This window comes from Cryptotermes secundus, unplaced genomic scaffold (assembly GCF_002891405.2).
Source record: "Cryptotermes secundus unplaced genomic scaffold, Csec_1.0 scaffold197, whole genome shotgun sequence".
Taxonomy (NCBI): Eukaryota; Metazoa; Arthropoda; class Insecta; order Blattodea; family Kalotermitidae; genus Cryptotermes; species Cryptotermes secundus.
The window spans coordinates 320,022-341,602 of record NW_019744107.1 but is presented as its reverse complement, the minus strand read 5'-3'; the positions used below and the strand labels follow the sequence as shown (position 1 = coordinate 341,602).

General features: G+C 38.9%; 1 protein-coding gene across 2 annotated transcripts in view; it reads left to right on the top strand.

Moving 5' to 3' along the window:
* The window catches only part of LOC111874372 (peripheral plasma membrane protein CASK), a 220,282-nt gene extending 208,907 nt beyond the window's left edge, over positions 1-11,375 (top strand). Inside the window, exons 7-10 of one of the 2 annotated variants that reach the window (XM_033755435.1) lie at positions 3,999-4,174; positions 5,331-5,453; positions 9,199-9,388; positions 11,092-11,375. In XM_033755435.1, the coding sequence (XP_033611326.1) occupies positions 3,999-4,174; positions 5,331-5,453; positions 9,199-9,388; positions 11,092-11,144 (542 nt within the window). In that variant the 3' untranslated portion in view covers positions 11,145-11,375. Of the gene's footprint in view, positions 1-3,998; positions 4,175-5,330; positions 5,454-9,198; positions 9,389-10,104; positions 10,631-11,091 lie in introns of those variants that run through there. The other variant, XM_023869822.2, reaches the window with a different exon arrangement.
* Positions 11,376-21,581: the final 10,206 nt, after the last annotated feature.

Here is a 21,581-nt window from a genome sequence, read left to right as displayed (position 1 = left end):
AAATTTTCATCATAAATGACGGTATCGTAACGATGGCAGAGAAAGAAAGGAAGGAGAAATGAAAAGAGGGAAGTGAGAAGGTACAAAAGGAAGCGTGGAGGGAGGAAAGAAACGTATATCGTGCATGTACTTTTAAATTTTGTGACAGTCATTTGCGGGTTATGTGCTGTCTTACTTGATAACGATGGAAAGTGTTGGCTATGTCTGTAGTTGTATTAAACGTTTTATGTTTGTAAAACAAGACGTGAAGCATATGAACATTATGCTACAAAAACGTTTTGAAACGTAAACATGGATGAAGGCAATGGATTGCATTATGCTAGCTACGTGGTGCAAAAACACTGCTGCAGGGAAATGAAGTTCCCTGTAACAGAAATTTCTGAGAGACTGCTACGCGTATAAACGTGAATTGGTCGTGGATTTAATGGAGATCTTTTGCCAACTTTTAGAATTCTCTCAGAGTTGTGTCTCATTAATGTAAAGTGAGTAGTTACAGGAATAAATTGTGGTTAGTTTATATAACTTGTCAGTAGCAGCATATTGCAACAGCCCGATTGTTTGCTTATGTTTTGTTTTGAAAATACAAGTAGTTCCCCCTAGCTCCTGTAGTAAGTGACAGTAAAGGGCTTGGGCTTAGGTTTCTGTGTATTTTTGTGGAGTGTTTAAGAACATAAATTTAGTGTGAGGAAGTACAGTTCATTGCCAATTGTAGAATTAACTAAATAACTTCATGGAGCTTAGCCATTGTTGAGAAGTCGCCAGTCGTACAACTATTCAAGAACTTCCCAGCATTTTATGGAAACCGAAGATGCATTACGGCGCTCACAAGAATCCTCCAATGGTCCCTATCCTCAAATAGATCAAGCCATTACATACCACCCCATCCTATCTCTCTAAGATCCATTTTAATATTATCTACCCACTTACGTCTTGGTCTTCCTAGTGGTCTCTTTCATTGTGACTTTCCCAGCAATATCCTATATGCTCTCCTCTTCGTCCAATTCATGCTACATATTGTGCCCATCTCATCCTCCTTGACTTATCATTCTAATTCTACTTAGCGAAGTTATGAAGCTCCTCATTAAGCAGTTTCCTCCAACCTCCTGTCACTTCATCTCTTCGGTTCAAATATTCTCCTCAGCACCCTATTCTCAAACACCCCCTGTCCATGTTCCTCCCTTAATGTCAGAGACCAAGTTTCACACCCGTACAGCACCGCAGGCAAAATTATAGTTTTCTCTGTTCTAAATTGTACGTCTAACACAGTAGATGAGAAGACAGAACGTTCTGGACTGAATGGTAGCAAGCATTACCCGAATTCAGTCCCATGTTAATTTCCTCCTGAATGGAATTTTGATTTGTTAATGTCTTTCCCAAACACTGAACTGTGAATCGCCATGCCATGAAAGGTTTCAAGTAAGAAAGGACTAAGAAAGAATTCTCAGTTAGGATAACTGGTTCGAAGATTCATACCAGGAACTCCTTTGTTAAGAAGCAGGGACATTATTATAGAGCTGAGAATATAAAGTAGATCTGTATACATACATTACTGCAAAGTTTCTGTCATAATTTGTTCACTGTCAGTTTTTAAAAGCTTGTGTCTAATGCACGTTTCAAGTAATCCGAACATTTCGTGTGACACGGAGTGTTTTCCCTAAGTTCTGCGAAGTCTTTGTAAAGAAATATTGCTTTGGATTACTCCACCTCTAGTATTCTTCTCCATGTATATGTTGCAAATTTTTTTCTCGCCAGGTCACATATGTTGGTTGAAACATGGCGCAGTTACGTGGGAATATCTGCCCGATATTGTTTACTATACATCGCGACCTGGTTTTTGCGCCAGCAACCAAGATGAAGCAACATACCGTTAGAGGCCGGAGACTTCCATATATTTTCAAGGAGAAGAAATAAGCTTACATTGTCGGGTTAGTTCATCGGGTAGGTAATCTGGTGATCGTAATTCTGGGCACTGAATCATTATGCCAGATTTCCTGAGGTCATGTCCCATTACCCCATGTGGCACTGGCATAATCATAAACGGTTCCTGCCACACGTTTTTTTAACCATTTGGAAGTCCACTTTCATCCTGCGTCAGAGCTTCTTAATGGCCACATAACTGAGCGGGTACGCACAGTGACTCCTTCAGCAGGGAGTCGGTTCGAGACCTGGCTGGCGAAATGTTCTCCTGTTTTNTGTTAATTGGTTAGTGTGACGGACCAGAATGAAAGACCTTAAAAGTTCTCCTATTTGCTTCACAAGCAAATTTTTGTACCTCTTATCGGCAGATTTCGGTCTGGTACCTAAAATTAGAGAATTGCCGCTCTGTTCCCATAGCCAGATGGTTTTAACATGTCTTACAAAGCTTGCAAATTACATATCAGTACCGGTCCTTTAAATATGTCTTTTTAAGGACCGATTCGAGGTCCCTGTCTGAAGCAAGTAATTTTCACCAGTTGCACTATCGTTATTCGCTACCCAAGAAATGAACAGGTTACCGAGAGAATTTTGATATGTTGGATATGTAGCTCGTCACATTGCCAATTATAATAACCCACACATTTGGTTCATACTCAAAGTTTAGCTCCCAAAACTGATAATGAAACGGATTTGGGGTCCTGAGAATGACAGGCCAGTTACGTTTTGCCTCTCCAAACACGACAAGCTGATGTTAGAATATAGACACCATTCCAGACAGAGTTCGCTCTATGAATATAACTTGTATCGTGCAGAGGAGAATTCCTAGGCCTGATATCTGACATCTAATTAAATTGTAAACGGCAGTACGCTTCGTAAATCTGTCATGTATTGTAACGATCCTTTATCATGTAATTGTTTATTTTTGGAACTCATTTGGTAATGTGGAGTTAATGAAGACGGTGTTTCTATACGCTAAAGGCAAAGGCTGCCGTAAATCCCTCTTTATAAACACAGTGGAAGTAAGTGAAGCGAACAACTGAGAGTTCCTTCTCGTAAGTTCCATATCTTTCTGTATTAATTATTTCTGTTGTTTAATTATCGCAGATCAAACCGTTCGTAGTGTTCAGACATGACCAACATTCTTTTATAAATAAAATATACAGCATTTAATTCAGTAGTAGACATATTGCGTAAATGGTTTATATCTCCGTTTAACGATAACAAACAAGTTAGCTTATTTAGAAGTACGTGTAATTAAAAGTAAGTTGATTTGGAAGGATGTCGTATTATGTCGACTTTATGAGCAAATATGTTCACTGTAGAGTGTCGTTGTTAACCATATATGCAAAGTGATCTTTAGGGGGATTGTCTGGATTGATTGGATCGTAGATTGTTTTACCGCAAAGAGAAAAGTTAGTGGTATCAATAAAATATATGTTCTTGTCAGTAATGACTCTAGGTAATAGTGTTACGTGAGCATGGAAGTTTGGAAAGTGGATTGCAAATAATTAGTACTTTATTGTTATATGGTACATGAGGCTGACCACCTCTGTGATCTAGTGGTCAGAGTTCCTGGCTATAGATCCAGAGGTCCCGGGTTTTGATTCCGAGCGCTACCTGATTTTCTGAGAAGTAGTGGGTCTGGAACGGAGCCCACTCAGCTTTCTGAGGATAATTGAGGAGCTGTTTGAAGGAAATAGCGGATCCGGTCTAGAAAACCGAGGTTAACGGCCGTGAGAATCCGTTGCGCTGACCACATGACACCCTCTATCCGCAAAATTTGGCACTAACTTCGCCGACAAGCGGCGGTTGCTCAGTATAGTTCGCTTGCAAACTACAGACCACGGAGTTTGTTTTCTGTTTGAGGGTTACATATAGAAACCAAAATATGCATTGTATTTATTATTCTTAATCTTATCCAGAATTTATGGCATAAGAACCGGCTTTATTTCATGTAAACTTTCTCATTATGTGACATTATGGACATTCTGTATGTTTGCTGTCTCACTTTAAAGAGTCCTTTTGAATATACATGAAATATGTCTGTTATGAATTTTAGTGAAATTCTATTATGATTGCAGGCCGAATAGGTACGCCTCACTTCATGGCACCCGAAGTGGTGGAACGGCAGCAGTATGGAAAGCCCGTTGACATCTGGTCAGCTGGTGTGCTCTTGCATATCCTTTTGTCTGGAACATTGCCATTCCTGGGGACCAAGGACAGACTCTATGAGAGTATATGTAGAGGAAAGTTGTATGTAAGTTCACATTTATGAAACAATTGCCTATCATCATGTGAAATAAGAATATTAGTATGCAGCCATAAAGAGTTTAACATGTATGTTACATCATTCTCTTTATGTTGAAGTGCATAAATAATTTCAGTGAGTAAACTTATAAGTATTCATAATACCTTTTCTCTCTTAGGTACTTGCAGTGAGTTTTCTTTCATGTTCTTGTATTATCATGGATGTTCATATTTCACTTTTAGAATAAAATGTTAAAGCACCTGTGGCAAACATTATTCAGACGTGAGTATATACAACTTACAGTTCCAGCAGATTTTTTTCACCATAGGAATGTGTAATAATTTATTTCTCTGCATTCTTTTCACACGTTTTGCAAAGTTCACACTGTATTATAAAGCCCATAGTGAAAGAAACAGAAATCGTCCTAGAAAGAGAAAACTGATCTTGGATGAGAGTAGATGAAACAGACTTCATAAGCTTAAGAATCCAATTAGTTCAAGAAAAAGAAGGACTGTAGGGTAATAATAAGTTGCTACTTTCAGGACATAGCCATATTTTGGCAATGGAATCTCTTAAATTAAAGATGAGAATTATTGCTCTTTGTCCCATTTGCTTTTCTTAATAGACATTGTGTTGCCTGTAAAAGTTCTCTATGTTTCCACAAGTATTGTGACGTCACTCGCGAGACCACAGATTTCACGCGTCCCCCACTTCCCGTTTCTCCATCAATGATAATCATGGTCTTACCAGAGTTACTTTTAGTTTCATTGTGTATTTAATTGTGATTTTTTTGCCATTTAAGTACTTTCATGGAGTAGAGAACCTAATAGCAATCCAGTTACTCAAGAAGTAGCCCTCCTTTTATGGAATCTGAAAACTGATTACTGTGTTCACAAGGCCTGCCGATTTTTTATTTTCAGATCACTGTCTTATGGGATGTGGTGCTATGTGGTCTGAAAGATAGGTTCCTCTGGAACATTTTTACCTGCCTGCCAAACTATTATGGTATCACATCACACAAGACCATGACCTAAGTAATTGTTATTGTGAGAACCTCAGATCTCATATTTTAAAAATAATTTTAGAAAATACCTCATTAATTCAAGTGAAGATGTGTGTCTTTTAGTTCTTAATTGGTGTGTTTAACTGGTGACTATCTTTACAGCTGGATACACCACAGTGGGAATCTATTAGTGAAGCTGCGAAGGACCTGGTGAGACGGATGCTGACAGTGGACCACACTCAGAGGATCACAATCCAAGAAGTGCTCAGTCATAAATGGCTAAGAGTATGTAGAGTCTTATTCTGCAACAACACTTCTGTATTTCTGTACCTCATACCATCAAATGAAACTGAAATTCCTTTAATTTGCAGTTTGTAAATAAACTTGAGGCTGTATTCCTTCCATACTCATATATATTGTTGTGAATACACATTCTTGTAATTATATAAAGAACGTTGAAGAAAATGTTCCACGTTCATAGCAGACAAGCAGAAGTATCCTTTCTTTGTCCAGAATATTGATGCCTTCCTTGTCAGTATCACAATCTAAAACTTTAAAGAATTAATAAGCATCAAATTAAAGCATGCAGGTTTACTTATATAATTAGAAGAGGAAAGCTTGCATATCACAGTTCAGGTTACATAAAAACGAAAACTGCAGTAAAACTTCAACACTTGCATAGTACTTTATCAACTGTAGCTTCTGTACATATTGGTAAGTGTACAGAGCAAATTTCATAATGTTTTGCATGTTATCTGTTACCGTATATTTCCTGTGGAAACAGAAACGTTACATTTATGTGTATATATTAGATACAGACTCAATAAGGATGTCAAATGTAAGCACGCTTGTAATAACAAGGTTTGACAGGAACATTCACAGAAGATGTAAAGGTAAAGTTGCCTCCAGTCTTTTAGCACCAAAAGCATTCATTTTATTGAATGTTAAAATAAAATTGAATTTATTCTGGATGAGTATTTTTCAAACTTCTTACATTGCTATTCAGCATGGGAAGTATGTTTTTAATTCCAACTAGAAGGAAAAGCGTGTATTTTATATTACCGAGAAACTGCTACATAGTGATGTGGGCTAAATAAAGTATAAGGATTAGTTAAAGTTGTTTTGTTTTCTAATGTGATGAATGTGTCTGTCATTTTCAAGTGTTGAACTCAGTTTAATCTGTTCTTATCCTTTTATTTTGAGTGTGTCATCTCCATTAATTTTGTTTTGCATACTTGGATTGTTGTGAATTGGCAGCCTTAAAAGAGCACTCTTTTTACTTAGCAGTAGAAATTCAGTTTGTACGTAGCACGTCCACAAAGTAAGTTTCCCACACGTCCCACAGCTAGCAAACCTTATATTGCGCGAAGCGACTGCGCGTACGTGATAGAGCAATGACGTAGCATGGCGCATGCACTAACGAATTTCCCGCGTTCCCACAGTAGCATCGTTGCAGCTGTTGAAGATGGAGGCTCTTATTCCAGCTCCTGCCGACTGTGAAGTGCAGTCAGTGATAAAGTTTTTGAATGCACAGAGCATAGCGCCGATCGAAATTCATCGTCAGCTGTGCCGGGTCTATGGGCCTAACGTCATGAGCAAGCAGATGGTGCGTCGCTGGTGCAGACAGTTTTCAGCAGGTCGACAAAGTGTGCATGATGAGAAGCGCAGTGGGCGGCCATCCATCATTACAGACGACCTGGTGGAGCTTGTGCGGGAACGCATTATGGAGAATCTTCGCGTCACAATTACGGAACTCGGCAGTCATGTCCCGCAGATTTCCCGCTCCTTGTTGCACGAAATTGTCACGTAGCACCTGTTCAGGAAATTTTGCGCCAGGTGGGTGCCGAAGCATCTGACACCAGAACACAAAAGAAAGCGCATGGAGTCAGCATTGACATTTCTGCAGCGGTACCACGATGACGGCGACGAGTTTCTGGACCGGATCATCACAGGTGATGAAACGTGGATTGCACACATTACCCCAGAAACCAAGCAGCAGTCAATGCATTGGCGTCACAGTGGATCTCCCTGTAAGACGAAATTCAAGTAGACGTCGGCGCGGAAAGTGATGTGCACGGTATTCTGGGACAGACGGGGCGTTCTCCACGTCGACTTCCTGACGAGAGGTGAGACGGTGAATGCTGAGCGTTACTGTGAAACACTGCAGAAATTGCGACGGGCCATTCAGAACAAGCGGCGCGGGATGCTCAGTGCCGGTATTGTCTTCCTGTACGGTAAAGCTAGGCCGCACACTGCTCGACGGACAGCAAGTCTCCTGCAGGAGTTCAGTTGGGAGGTGTTTAATCATCCACCCTACAGCCTGGACCTCGCTCCCAGTGATTTCCATCTTTTTCTACACCTCAAGAAATTCCTGTCCGGCGAGCGTGAGCGTTTTGAGAATGACAGAGAGGCGGAGATGGTTGTCACACAGTGGTTCCAATCCCACGCGGCAGACTTCTATGACACAGGTATTCATAAGTTGGTCCCACGGTATGACAAATGTCTCAATTCCGGTGGCGATTATGTTTAAAAATAAGTGAACACTTTCTGTATCTGTTGCAATAAATATTTCCATGAAATTATGTTTCGTTTCTGTAAACGGCCCCAGGGAAACTTACTTTGTGGACGAGCCTCGTATCTTAACCCAAAATAATGATGAACTTGATACCTGGTAATGATCTTCAACGTGACTGAAGAACTGAGTTACAACAGTTTCTTTCCTCTTCCAGTATCAAGTTAAATTTTATTATTGACTAAGGATTAAAAAAAAACCGAAGGATACATTATCTAAACATTTGTTGTCAGAATTTCAGTTGCGTCTTCTGGAAAATGCTGACAATGTCAGACAAAAGAAAAAGGTGTAACTGTATGTCATAAGGGATCAGTTATTCAATGGCTCCATTTAATGAAATTAGCAATACTTGCTTCTTTTTTCAAGCTTCCATAAGATTAGAAGGAGTAATTTTTGATGCTAAAGTTTCATGATGAATAAAACAATGATTCGGTACAGCAAAATTATTTGTTCCCCCATTAAAATTTTAACAGCTTCGGACTGGCTTCCTCTTATATTTGCAGCATCATCACTTGTAAATTCAAGTTTAACTAACGTTATATGATATAAACCCCGTTCTAAGTGCAACAATTTATTGTAGGTCTTTCGTCTTGCCTTCTTCTACACTACATGTTTCGGCCGCAAACGGCCATCATCAGGTGTATACACTCACGTAGCTGTTACACTGCACTTAGTTTAAAATTTAAAAACCCAGGTCTTCCCAATTGTTCCCTTTGTCATTGCTAACAGAATCTACTTCACTGATATCTGTCTGATTTGTACATTATCTTTGTTACCTACACACGTCAATTTTGACTTTCATGAACTGGCACTTTTAAAATCTTCAGTTCCAATTTTAAAAAATTCCTTTAAAATTTTTTCCAAATTTAAATTTTTTTTCGAATTTAAAATTCTCAGAGTTACTCGCCCTATGTCTATAGTGCTGCAGTGGCCACTTTTTGTTTTCCGCACTGTACAGGTGTTATTCTGTGTAGGCTCTCTGTCTGCGTGCTGCTGCTTAACTTTACTACATGTGTGTATCTCACTTAAGTTAAATGTTTTATGCAATTTGAAGTATTGGTGCCCTCATCAAGTTGAGATGCAAAATCAGTACCAGACTGTAACCAAGTAAGAGCACTCTACACACCATATCTGTGCAGCCTGGTGGAATATACAATTACTGACTTTTTAGACATGTTCATTGTCCTGTTCTTTTTTAAAACATGTTTCATAGACTGACTAAAATGTTGTTTTAAAAAAGAAGCGGAACAGTGGATGATCCCTAGAAAGTCTATGATAGTATTAATATACCATCATCACATACTTTTGGATCTTATTTACTGGTAGAGTATGTACTTTAGCATTTGTATGGACCATTTTTTTCATTTGCCGCATGAGCAAGTAACCAATTTAATTTCTTATTTCAGCGAAGATTGACTTTTTGGACATTAATTAATTTAATTTCTTATTGTCTTTTAGGATCGAGACAAGGGTGCTACCAAGATTCATTTGCAAGAGACAGTTGAAGAAATGAAGAAATTCAATGCCCGAAGAAAACTGAAGGGTGCGGTGCTAGCAGCTGTTTCTTCACCCAAGTGGACCTCTTTCTATTCAGATCCTAATAGCGATGGCTTTTCAGATTTTGGAGAGGATGAAGTGACATCTTCGGGTGAGTCAAATCATAATATGAGGACACATGGAGTGGCTCACAGATGGCTGTAACAGTTTAACCTTTGTGATGACATGGCCTCCTTAGTCTACCTTCATTTGTTACCTTTTGCTTGTCCTATTTGTTACCTTTTGCTTGTCCCCTCTGATGCAAAATTTGTTCATTGTAGTGGAACAGATGAAGTATAGTTGTAAACGGAAATTACCAAATCAATGAAAATTCCATTAAAAATGGCCTCATATCATGATTCATGCCTATGTCTTTCATTATGGCACTGTAAGCCATACCATCCTACAGTTATATTTTTAGGACTAAGAATGAAATAGTAGATGAATTTACACAGATAATTACATGAAGATGGCAACATATATATGAAAGGGAACAATTAAAATGTGGCAGACTTTCTGCCAAAGTGTCCTCACCCCTCCCAGTAGTTGACTCTGTTAGTTTGAAATGGGAGCACAGTGATTCAGTTTTAGAATATGGTGCAAGGAACATGTGCATGTATGATAACACAGATAGGGCTACAAGATGGTCTTAGAATTACCTGTAAAGGAACTGACTGTGAAATGCATGTCTACAAAGTCTTTTCAAAATGATGCACCTGTTATAACTGTATTATGTACTAAAATAGTGTTGGGGGAGCTGACTGGGTGGGGATTCTTGGTTTACTTGTTTGAACATCGAGATTCCTCCTTTCTTCTTCACTCTTGCAGAAAGCCAGGAGCTGCAGACCCTCATGCTGACATGAGTACATTCTTGAAGTGGCATCCATAAAAAAGGTCTGCAAGCCTCACAAAAAGAAAGTCTTAGCCTGAGTCAAATTTCAGTGTAATTCATACGTGAAGGCACTGAGTGCTGTGAGTCAGGACTTAGTCATTGCAGTCCACTGATGAGTCAGATATTCAGTTAGCTAAAGAAGAGTCACCTTTCAATTCAGTGCAATCATGAGAGAGAAAATGAGAGAAAAGAATGACTGCACATTGGCATTATGGTGAAGTACCAAGTGAGCAAAGACTGACCTCAAGGGCATCAGTCATTACAGACAGTGGGACAATAACTGCTGCAAATAACAACTAACATTACAATATATACAAGTAACAAACAGCGCTGTGTGTAGCTAGTCTGTGTAGTGTCAGATGACAGATGAATAATAAATTTTTAAAGAATTTTACAGGGAAAGTTGAAGCCTGTATTGAGGTACTGTCTTGGCATTTGCCTGGAGGACCAAAGAAAGCAATGAAGAATTTCAGTCAGGACATCAGTTGTTGAGGCTAAAGATTGGAACTTAGCACCTCCCCAGTATGAGTCAATGGTGTTGCTGCTATGACCACACCTTGTGTGAATGACCATATTAGCTAAGCACAATATACATGTATGAGCTATATAAAACACATTCATTAAGTAATACAGACACTATCACATATCCTAAAATGCAGGGGGTTGGTGCACCGTTTGGGTAATGAGATTGTGGAACAGATTTTTCTTGATGATACTGCGAATACTATCCATTAGCTCGAAATCTTGAAAGAATATTTTCTTCCTCTCTTCTAGGTTATGGGTACTGGTTTCAAGGAACATCCCCCCCTCCCCTCCATGCAGTATGAGAGGTCTCAACTGCATGCATTATATGCAGTGCTAGATGTCCTCTGTGACCATTTTCATGACTGAATTCTGTGTAATTGATTTTCTGCATGTTGCAGATACAGTCAGTGCTGGCCAGCTTACTCTCCATATCTCAGCCCCTGTTATCTAAGGCTTACTTCGCTTTCTTAGAGGAAAAATAAGTTGATGAGATGAGCAGACTCTGTATATATGAGCTCTGCTTTCAGCGTTTGGACATATTCACCAATTAAGAAAATATGTTATTGATATTATGTCATTGGTTGTTGCTCCAGCCTCATACCTTTTAATTTCTTGCCACTGTTTACATGAATATGAGGTGACATGGGAATGATACAGGCACCATGTAATATAGGGTCCTGAAATTATGTGTAGTAATAGGTCTTAAAAAATATGCACCTTTTCTTAACATAATTTTTTTATAGAATATAGAACAACATGGTTGCTCTGCAGTATATCCACATAGCTTCTGATTTGACAGCAGTAGCAAATGGACTGTTAGAACCAGGGATATGAAGTTTTCTGTGAATGTGGACTATAAGCATCACTGCAATTTTTGTTTGAAATGTGGTTTATAAGTCAACAACTAAAGTCATCTCAGAAGTACAAACTTTGATATTATATCTAACAAATTGATCGCAAACAATATATGTACCAAAATGTGAAGATTTCCCAAAAAGAAAATGGTGGTAACAAAAATGACCTCAACAGTGACAATAGCAACAGCAGCAGCATCAACAACAACAAACAACAACAACAACAACAACAACAACAACAACAACAACAACAACAACAACAACAACAACAACAACAACAACAACAACAACAACAACAACAACAACAACAACAACAACACCACACCAAAAACAAAAAGATCAGCAGTAACAATAATGTTAGTGATGAGGATGGCAGCAACATGAGCAGGAGCAGCAGAAATGATGATGACTTCACAGACGATGACAATGATAGAAGCAGCAGCAGCAACAACACCACCAACACTGCTGCTGCTGCTGGTGCTACTGCTGATATTACTACTACTACTACTACTACTACTACTACTACCACTACTACTACTATTTCATGAAACTTTGTCCTGTTTTTCCTACACCTTATCTATGATTTTATCTAGTGTTGACATTTTGAATGCTTGATGGAGGTTTCAAGTACTGGTTGCATGTGAAGCATTTCTTGTTATTCATAGAACTTTGTTCTGCACTATTTATAACTTTTGGATAATGCTGAGGGCTGCTTCCAGCCATACTGGACAGGCATTCATTCAGCAGTAATCTGTCAGACGACAGGTCCACAGTCTCTTCCAAAAGAGTTCCTCCACTTAATGCAATCTAGAGCCTTCTCCTTCAAATAAAAATATCCTCTTCTATCCCCAAAGTCATCCAGCATCTTCTTACGTCGTCTTCCTCGTCTTCTTGGCACTTCTATCCGCCCCTCCAGTTTAGTCTCGCATACATGGTGTCTCTGTTTTTGGAAAGAGACTATCCAGGAAAAGTGATAATGTGGTAGTTTTTCCATTTGCTTTCCACATCGCAGTACAACAGCTGTGGTCATGCCTGTTGCTATACAAACTTGAACCATCACGAGCATCATTTGCTCTGTGCTTCAAGTTGCTGCTGATGGCGCTGCTTCCGGCATCAGTTTTTGGTTTTTGGTGTCTCTGTTCGTCTGATGCTTACCCTTTGACCTGTCCAACAAGGGAGGCCCTGCCAGTAGCTACGCTTCCACTGGTATAGCTCTCAGGGTCCTTGGCATACTCAAACCCCCTCACCAGGATAAGGTGGAGACACCAATGAGGGGGTGGACAGGCATATGCTGTGGAAAAACAAGTTCAGACATAGGAAAATAAAGGACAAATAGGAACACAGGGAAAGAGATATAGACAAATAAAGAATCCCAGATCCAACAAGAGCAAAGGAAGGGTCAGTACTAGTTACTCTTCCTTTTGCTTATATTGGTTATCTCCAAGTTATTATACTTATGTATACTGCATCCTGTTGCTCATTTTGGTTCTTTCTGCATTTTTAAACTTGTATCTGCTGCAACCTTAAATTTAATTTAAAATTGCTGTTTAAGCAATAAAGAAATACTAACCTTAAAATGATTCATTGGTCTGAACATCTATTAAATGCAGCATGCTAATCCGTGAACTAAATTGCATTTTGTTGTTTGGTCCAAAACTTGCATTACCTAAATATTACATTAAAAATAAGATTTTTTGGTTCCAAAAGTCTGTTTAGAAAGTAAATGTTACCGAGTTCTGTCTGGTTACAGTTTAGGGAAATAATCCACACAGATTTTGAATACTGAAGCAGAACATCTCTAATTGTGAGCAGTGCCAATGACTGTACTCTGGCTGTAGTAATACAAAATTTCTGCAAATGAATATGAATAGTTTCGGGTGCTGATGGAGCAAATGTTGAAAGTGGTTTCTTTTAGCTCTTATTCTCTAAAGACTGCTATGTTCAGTGGTGGCAATTGCAATGATATTTGCCAAATATTTCAGTAAATAAGTACATGCAACAGTGCATATAGTTTTGAAAAGACCTGATGTGGGCAGTTCCACATCCATAGTATTAGTAAAACCATAAACATTTTAAACATATAAGCATAAATAATATGATAATCTTTGATTATTTACTTGTCATTCTTTGGGTTTATAGTCTTAGAACTTGGCAGGTTGGTCTAGAGATACGGAGGTGCTTGGATCAAATCTTGGCTGTGTTACCAGCTAACCTGAGGGTTTCCCTCCAGACAAAGTACAGGGCAGAACCTTTTTTTAGGCCATGATTTATTCCTTCCAGATCGTTTTCAGTTCATCATATATAGCCTATATATACCATATATAGCCTTCATACCAAAAATGTGTTAAAGAACGCAAAAATAACGATAAGATTCACACTGTATATGATATTCTAGGAAGCATGTAATTATGAATCTGAACAAACATTACTTAACATAAATACCAACAACTAGTGAAGTAAAGTAGAATTGACAAGTGAGAGAACAGGAATAATGCTGAAGTTGACAGCACATGTAAGAAGTGAAAAATGTCAAAGGTGGCACATTTTCTGCAAAAATGATCCTTTTAAAACCAAGAAAGAGGTTAGTGCAGAGAGATAGCACATTCTTTATCATATGTCATTAACCTTGACAACGTTACCGTGGAAACTAAATCGCCTGTTGCTCAGTAGACTCAGCTGTTTGTTGAATACCAAAAGCAGTGAATTTGGTTTGACTGTTAAAGCCAATTTTGATAGAGTTGATGTTTAAAGTTCTTTTAGTGTTATTGTAGTTTTGTTTAAGGATATGATATTTAATCAGAATCCTTAGAATTATTTTCAAGAAAATCACTATTTTGTGTTTAGAGACCCATTTGAAGGACTTCCATTTCTGGTGCTGAAATGTTCTTATTCACCCACAACCAGTGTAGGATGGACCAACTCTTCGGTACTGAATATGAATCAGATCTGTTGAACTGTTAGGCAGTAGTGAGTCACACAACCATACATACATACTTACGTATATATGTTAATACAAACATATGTACATACATTCATACATACATACGAGGGGGGACCCAAAAATAACCGGAATTTATTTTTGTTATTTTTTATTTTGCATTTTTATTGAACTGTATATTAGTCCCCTTCAAAGTATTGTCCATGTGCATTAATGCACTTGTCCCAACGCTTTTGCCACTGCTCAAAACAGTGGCGGAATTCTTGAGGCTGGATACTGTTCAAAGCCTTTAGCGTGTTTTCTTTGACTTCATCCACATCACGGAATCGCTTTCCTTTCAGTCTTCTCTTCATCCGTGGAAACAAAAAAAAAAGTCCGACGGAGCCAGGTCGGGTGAGTAAGGTGGATGAGGCACAATCACCATGTTGTTGCTTGTCAAAAACTGTCGGACCGTCAAAGCTGTGTGGGCTGGAGCATTGTCGTGGTGAAGCAACCAGTTCCCATTTCTCCACATTTCGGACCGTTTTCGTCGCACACTCTCTCGTAATCTTCGTAACACATCCAGGTAAAAATGTTGGTTCACTGTTTGTCCTGGCGGAACGAACTCTTTGTGGACAATGCCATTCACATCAAAAAAACAAATCAACATTGTTTTCACATTGGATCGCACTTGACGCGCTTTCTTCGGTCGTGGTGAAGTTGGAGTTTTCCACTGGCTTGATGATTGCTTTGATTCTGGATCGTACCCGTAGCACCAAGACTCATCGCCAGTCACAATTCTTTTAAGAAATTCTGGATCGTTCTGCACTTCACTCTTCAAGTCGCGGCAAACATTCACGCGGTTTTCTCTTTGGTCATCTCCGAGCAAGCGAGGAACAAATTTTGCAGACACCCGTCTCATGTGCAAACCTTCGGTTAAAATTCGCTGGACCGTGCTCCATGAGATGTTCGTTTCCTCAGAAAGTTGGTCAATGGTCTTTCGACGATCTTCATCAATTGCACGTTTGATTTTGGCAATGTTTTCGTCATTTCTTCCTGTCGAAGGACGCCTGGGGCGTGGCATGTCTTCTGTTGACATGTTGCCAGATTTGAAACGGGAAAACCACTCGTAGACCTGTGATTTCCCCAAAGCATCATCATTAAAGGCTTGCCGAAGCATCCCAACAGTCTCGGCTGCAGTTTTCCCTAACAGAAAGCAAAATTTCACGCACACTCTTTGTTCCTTCTGGTCGGCCATCTCACAAATCGCCAAAGGGTTGAAACAGGAACGCACACAACAGAGCACCACAGACAAACCACTTAACTCAGACTGACGCCAGCTCACTAACAGTCGCAGGAGACCCCCAGCTAACACCACCTAGCAGCACAACTCGTAACTACAAAGCATGCGCGCGCAACAGGTCGGTTCCGGTTATTTTTGGGTCCCCCCTCGTACATACATGCATGCATGTGCATACATAGTACATATATACATGCACACATGCTTATACATCATACACACACACATGCACACATTCAGACAGATAGAATACCATAAAAAACACTTTTGCATGCAGGTTGGTTGAGAACATATAGACCCATCAAAATCTGGACACTGGATTTTTTCATCATCACAGTACATTCTCATACATACTATGTATATGAGGAAGTATAGTATGAACATTTTGTAAAGGATAAAAAATTGAGATATTTTGAAGTTTGCATTTAGATTTTGCAAATATTTTATCCTGTAATCAAAAGATGGCAGTTTTATTTTCTTTTATGGGCTTTCTTATATAAAATAATGAATTACACATATTTGTGTGTGTTGTTTTTGTTTCTCTTTCTTGTCCGTAATGTAGTAGCAAAGACTTGTCAGGATATACCTACAAGGCTAGGTGTGTTCTTGTATAAAGATCTTCAGGGGGGTTAATTGGTGTCTTGGGTGCCTAGAGAGCTAGCCTGTCACAGAACCCATGTTTATGAGAACTTTATTTTAATGAAGGGGTATTTGTCCATGATCAAACACAAACATGCTTGCTCTAAGCAGGATTTAAATGTGTAGTCCTACCATTGACCCACCCTAAGATTTACATTTACTACATCAGTGGTTCTCAAAGTGGGCTGTACTATATTATATTTAAGCAGCCTGTTGCACTCTATACGATATATGACATAAACACTGTCCCAAGTGCAACAATTTATTGTAGTTCTTTTGTCTTGCCCTCTTCTACACTACATGTTTCGGCCGCAAACGGCACACGTAGCATAGATAAGCAGCGGCCGCACACGGAGCCTACACAGAATAACAGTGCTGAAAACAAGAAGTAGCCACTGCAGCACTACAGACATAGGGCGAGTAACCTTGAGAATTTTAATTTTTAAAAGAATTTTAAATTAGAACTGAAGATTTTAAAAGTGCTGGTTCATAATATCCAAATTGACGAGTGTAGGCAACAAAGATAATGCACAAAGCAGACAGATATCAGCGAAGTAGATTCTGATAAATCGAAACCTGTTGGTAACGATGAAAAGAACATGAAGACTTATGGTTTTAAATTTTAAGCTAGATGCAGTGTAACAGCTATGTAAGTGCATACACTTGATGATGGCCGTTTGCGGCCGAAACATGTAGTGTAGAAGACGGCAAGACAAAAGAACTACAATAAATTGTTGCACTTGGGATGGTGTTTATGTCATATATTGGGCTGTACTCCCCTCAGGGGGTGGTAAGATTATGTAGGGGGTGCTAAGAAGCATTGGAGCACTGGAGGTGGACCCCTCTGAGTGCATTGTTCCTTTATTTACAATTGAAATTACTTGAGAAAAGACATTTCACTTCATCAAGCCCATCCATCACATTAAGAATTTACTAATAATGAAGCAATTACAAAATGTGGTATCTTATTTTATTGGTATTATCTTCCTTATTGGATTGTGCAAACCACTGTTCTGAAGAATGCTTTTATAGGGTAGAGGAAAGGGCACTAGGGATGAGTGTATGGAACCAAGGGGGCAGTGGCCCAAAAACGTTTGGGAACCACCGCCCTAAGCCATTGAGCCACTGGAACGAAAGTTTCTTTGTGTGTCTGAATGAATGTGCGTGTGCATATGAGTCTGTTATGGGTCAGGGTGGGTGAGAGAGGGAGTGAAAACATGTACTAATATGTGAAAAATCATTCTGTGGAGAAGTTTATTTGAGTGTTTTTTAAAATATTTCTCTCATATGCTGCAGTAATTTGTTTTGTTTCTATTTGTATCTGTTTCTGAAACAATTAACATTGGAGATCAAAATCTTACCCACATCACATGGCTGTAATATATTGTCATGTGTATTAGTGACTGCAGATGGATTTGGATTGGTGAATAGATTTATCGAACACTTACAGATTATAACTACAAATAACTGTAGCACTATTGGTGATTTCCACACTACAACTCACTCCACACTAAGTTTTTGTGGACCACTTTCACTAGTCTTCACTTGGTAACAGCTCTCAACAATGCCTAATCCCCTGCAATGTTTTCACTATCCATTTCCTGGCAACAGATTTTAACACAGGAACTATAACAGCCTCAGTGAATTACACACTCCAGATATCACTGTACTACAGCACATGTAAAGTCTTCAAATCACACACCAAGTCTTCTCTTCTATAATTCTGATGCCTCAGTTCCTCAGTTCAATTCTTCTCCTCCCAAGCTCATGGTATCCCGGAACTTGACTAACTCAAATCATCTTCTTTGTCTTTTTCATAACCCCTTGGCATGGATCACACAGAAAACATGGCCTCTCTATTGTTGAGAAGGTATGTTTACAGCACCCTTGCGTATCAGTTGAAGTTATTTGATTGTTGCTGGTGTATTCGTTGCTGCTGGAATGTCTTTACTGAACACTTGCTATCAGTGGACGTCTCCTCTGATTGCTTTTGGGCATCATGTCACAGTATCAGTCTGAATGAATTTTCAAGTCCCCCCAACCAATTTTTTTGGTGAGAAGTATTGTATTGTAGTAAAACCTAGTAATGGAATTTCATGGGACTTTCTTTCTTTCATTTAAAATAGATTTCTTTCAAAGAAATATTTTGATAATAAATAGTAATTAAATTACTAATGAAATGTTGTTTACTTGAGAGCACGTGTGGGTGAGATTGAAATTTGTGTTTGTGGATGCAGAACTAGTCTTTATATGAAGAAAGCAGTCTTCTGGGATTTGGCACCGTGTATATGTGGTGTTAACCGTCGTTTCGGAGGAACGTATCGCATCCATCTTCAGGGTAGAAGGAGAGTCTGCTTTTCCCGGTTCTCACGGTCTCTTCGCTTGCGGATTTCTTATATTTTTCCTTCTACCCTGAAGATGGAGGCGATACGTTCCTCCAAAACGTCGGTTAACACCACATATACACGGTGCCAAATCCCAGAAGACTGCTTTCTTCATAGTCACTGCCGTGAAAGCCTCAAATCTTATATAGTCTTTATATGTGTTCTTAAAAAAGGTTCTCCTTGATTTTAAAGTTTTCACGTCAATACCATTCTCAACATAGATGAATATTCTTAAGACCAGTCTTCACCTGTGGCACATTGATGTTGACCCTGACTGTTTCTCTCAACTTGCCAGTCCAGCCATTTTGCAATTAGCATTATGCAGCCTATATAAATAAAATTTTGTGTCCCTTGTTCGGAATCCTTTCTAACCACTATCACAGTCAGTCATCTTACATTTGAATAATTCACTGTTTTATATTTAATTATGGGGTGGCTTCTGTTTACAAAACCCTTATTCTGTTAGTACTAGCACATTTTAATGGGTTAATAAAACTGGCATTCCTTCCATTTAAAAGCTGAAAATATTTAACACTAGTCATTGACACGTAGAAGGACACTTTTCTTTTCAAACCACAAATAAACAGAGACCAAAAAAGCCATGACTTCTGTATGGCATATATCATGCATAGCATGAAAAGTATTAAGCTCTATGCCCTGCATCTTGTTAGCTGTCAAGAGTTTATTTGCTGAATGTGGTTTCCACAATGATTCATTGTTGATGTTCATTCTGGGGTGTTTTGGATCTTTGTGCCCTATGGATGCAAATTCAAAGATGGATACAACTAAAATGATGGCAACACTGCCCACGTCCACACATTGCGAAGACCAAAAACAGAACCAATGCCAACCCTTCTTAAACTTCTTCAATAAACCACTTAGTTCCCATATTTACTTTTCACCCTTTAGCTTCTTGTGGTCCCTGCATTTGATTCCAGTAACAGTGTGGTCATTTTGGGATGCAAATATCTAAATTTATTTACTTCATTATGTAACTTATCTGCATTACTGTTGCTGGCAGAAATAACTGATGGCAGATAGCTAACCCTGAACCACTGACAACCATTAATAGGATCACTATCAGTAGATATAACTGATGGCATCTCAACTAGTCTGACACCACTGAAAACTATGAAGAGGACAGCTGTCAGCAGAAATAACTAACATTTGTTTAACTAGATACTATAGGGTTCTGACAATGGTGTATAACACACAGAGATACTGGGTTTTCGGACTTTGTCCATCGTCCTGATTCTAAATAACTAAGAAAAAACAACGTTTTGGAAACTGGATCTATTTTCGTCCCCAGGTGAGGGAAGACACCTAATCTGTTGGGTCCCTTAGAAAGAGCTAGCCTCAATCACTGGACAACTGATGTCACAAAACACTAAGGCTATAAACACCTGAGACCAGGCTAAGTCCATGAGAGCTAACAGGCTAGTTCTTAAGTGACGCAACAGAGTAGGTGTCTTCCCTCACCTGGGGACGAAAATAGATCCAGTTTCCAAAACGTTGTGTTTTTTCTTAGTTATCTAGAATCCAGACAATGGGTGAAGTCCGAAAATGCAGTATCTCTGTTTAACAATGCTGAGGACCCTGAAAAGAACAGTTGCCAGCAGAAACAACTGATTTCAGTTGAACTAGCCTAACACCACTGAAATTAATGAAAATGCATTCAGGATAGCTGTTAACCCAAGATTCTCTTTTGTAAAACACTTGTACATAGGTCTGCAAGAGACAAAGTTTGGTGGAAAATTGCCATGTACAAAAATGGTGGACTGAGATTCTTTGTCAGAAGGTTTGTTTGAAATCTGTGAGCCACAAGCCATAACACTGTTGTATGTAATTTAATGATGCTATACTAACTGGAAGGTTCTTTATTATGAAATGAGTTGAATAATTGTTTATATACTGTGATTTATGTTTGACTAGAAGGAAGAGGTTGTAGCCTGTATCATGTTACTATCTTCTGTTCCATGTGCATCGTAATTGAAAACAGATTTTGTTAATATTTCTTATGATGTTCTGTCTAGATATGTTCACTTCTATCTGTGAAATTACTTGTAACACTTTATCTTCTTTTAAACATCATCTTTTTTCATTCTGTGTATCTGTTACATAAAATATCCATCTGCTTGGTCAATGTATGGAAGACAAAACCTTTGTTCTTACTGTATATTAAGTACAGAAAGCTCATAGTAGTACGGAGCAAGGATACCTCTATCAGTATAGTGTTTAGGCCAAAGGCTGGGCAAACAAACGGTTGGGGTTTGATTTCTGGTAGGTAAAACAGACCTGTCTCTCATCTATAACATCCAGACCAGCTCTGGGGCCCATTCTTCACCTGTTCAATGGTATGGATTGGATTGATCTGGTTTACGATAGGGACCAGTGGAGGGCTCTTGTAAACATGGTAATGAACCTTCGGGTCCCATAAAATGCTGGGAAATTCTTGAGTAGCTGCAGAATTGGCGACTCCTCCAGAAGGGCTCAGCTCCATAAGTAAGGAAGTAAGTAATGCTGTACAATTTTATTTGCTTGAGGGCCAAGAAGGAATGTTTGACTGATGTAGTTGTAGATGGAATTGTGACTGTAAATTTGTAAACATCTCTCATCACCATTGTTAATGCTCCCTCTCACCCACATGTATAAGAGTGTTTTGTGAATTGGTCTGCATGTCAGATGAAGGTTGGTTGGTTGTTAGGTTATTTCTGAAATTCAGAGAATAAAAAGAAACTGAATTATGGATTTTAAGTAAATTTAAGTAATCCTGCTGCAGAAGTCTGTTTCCTGT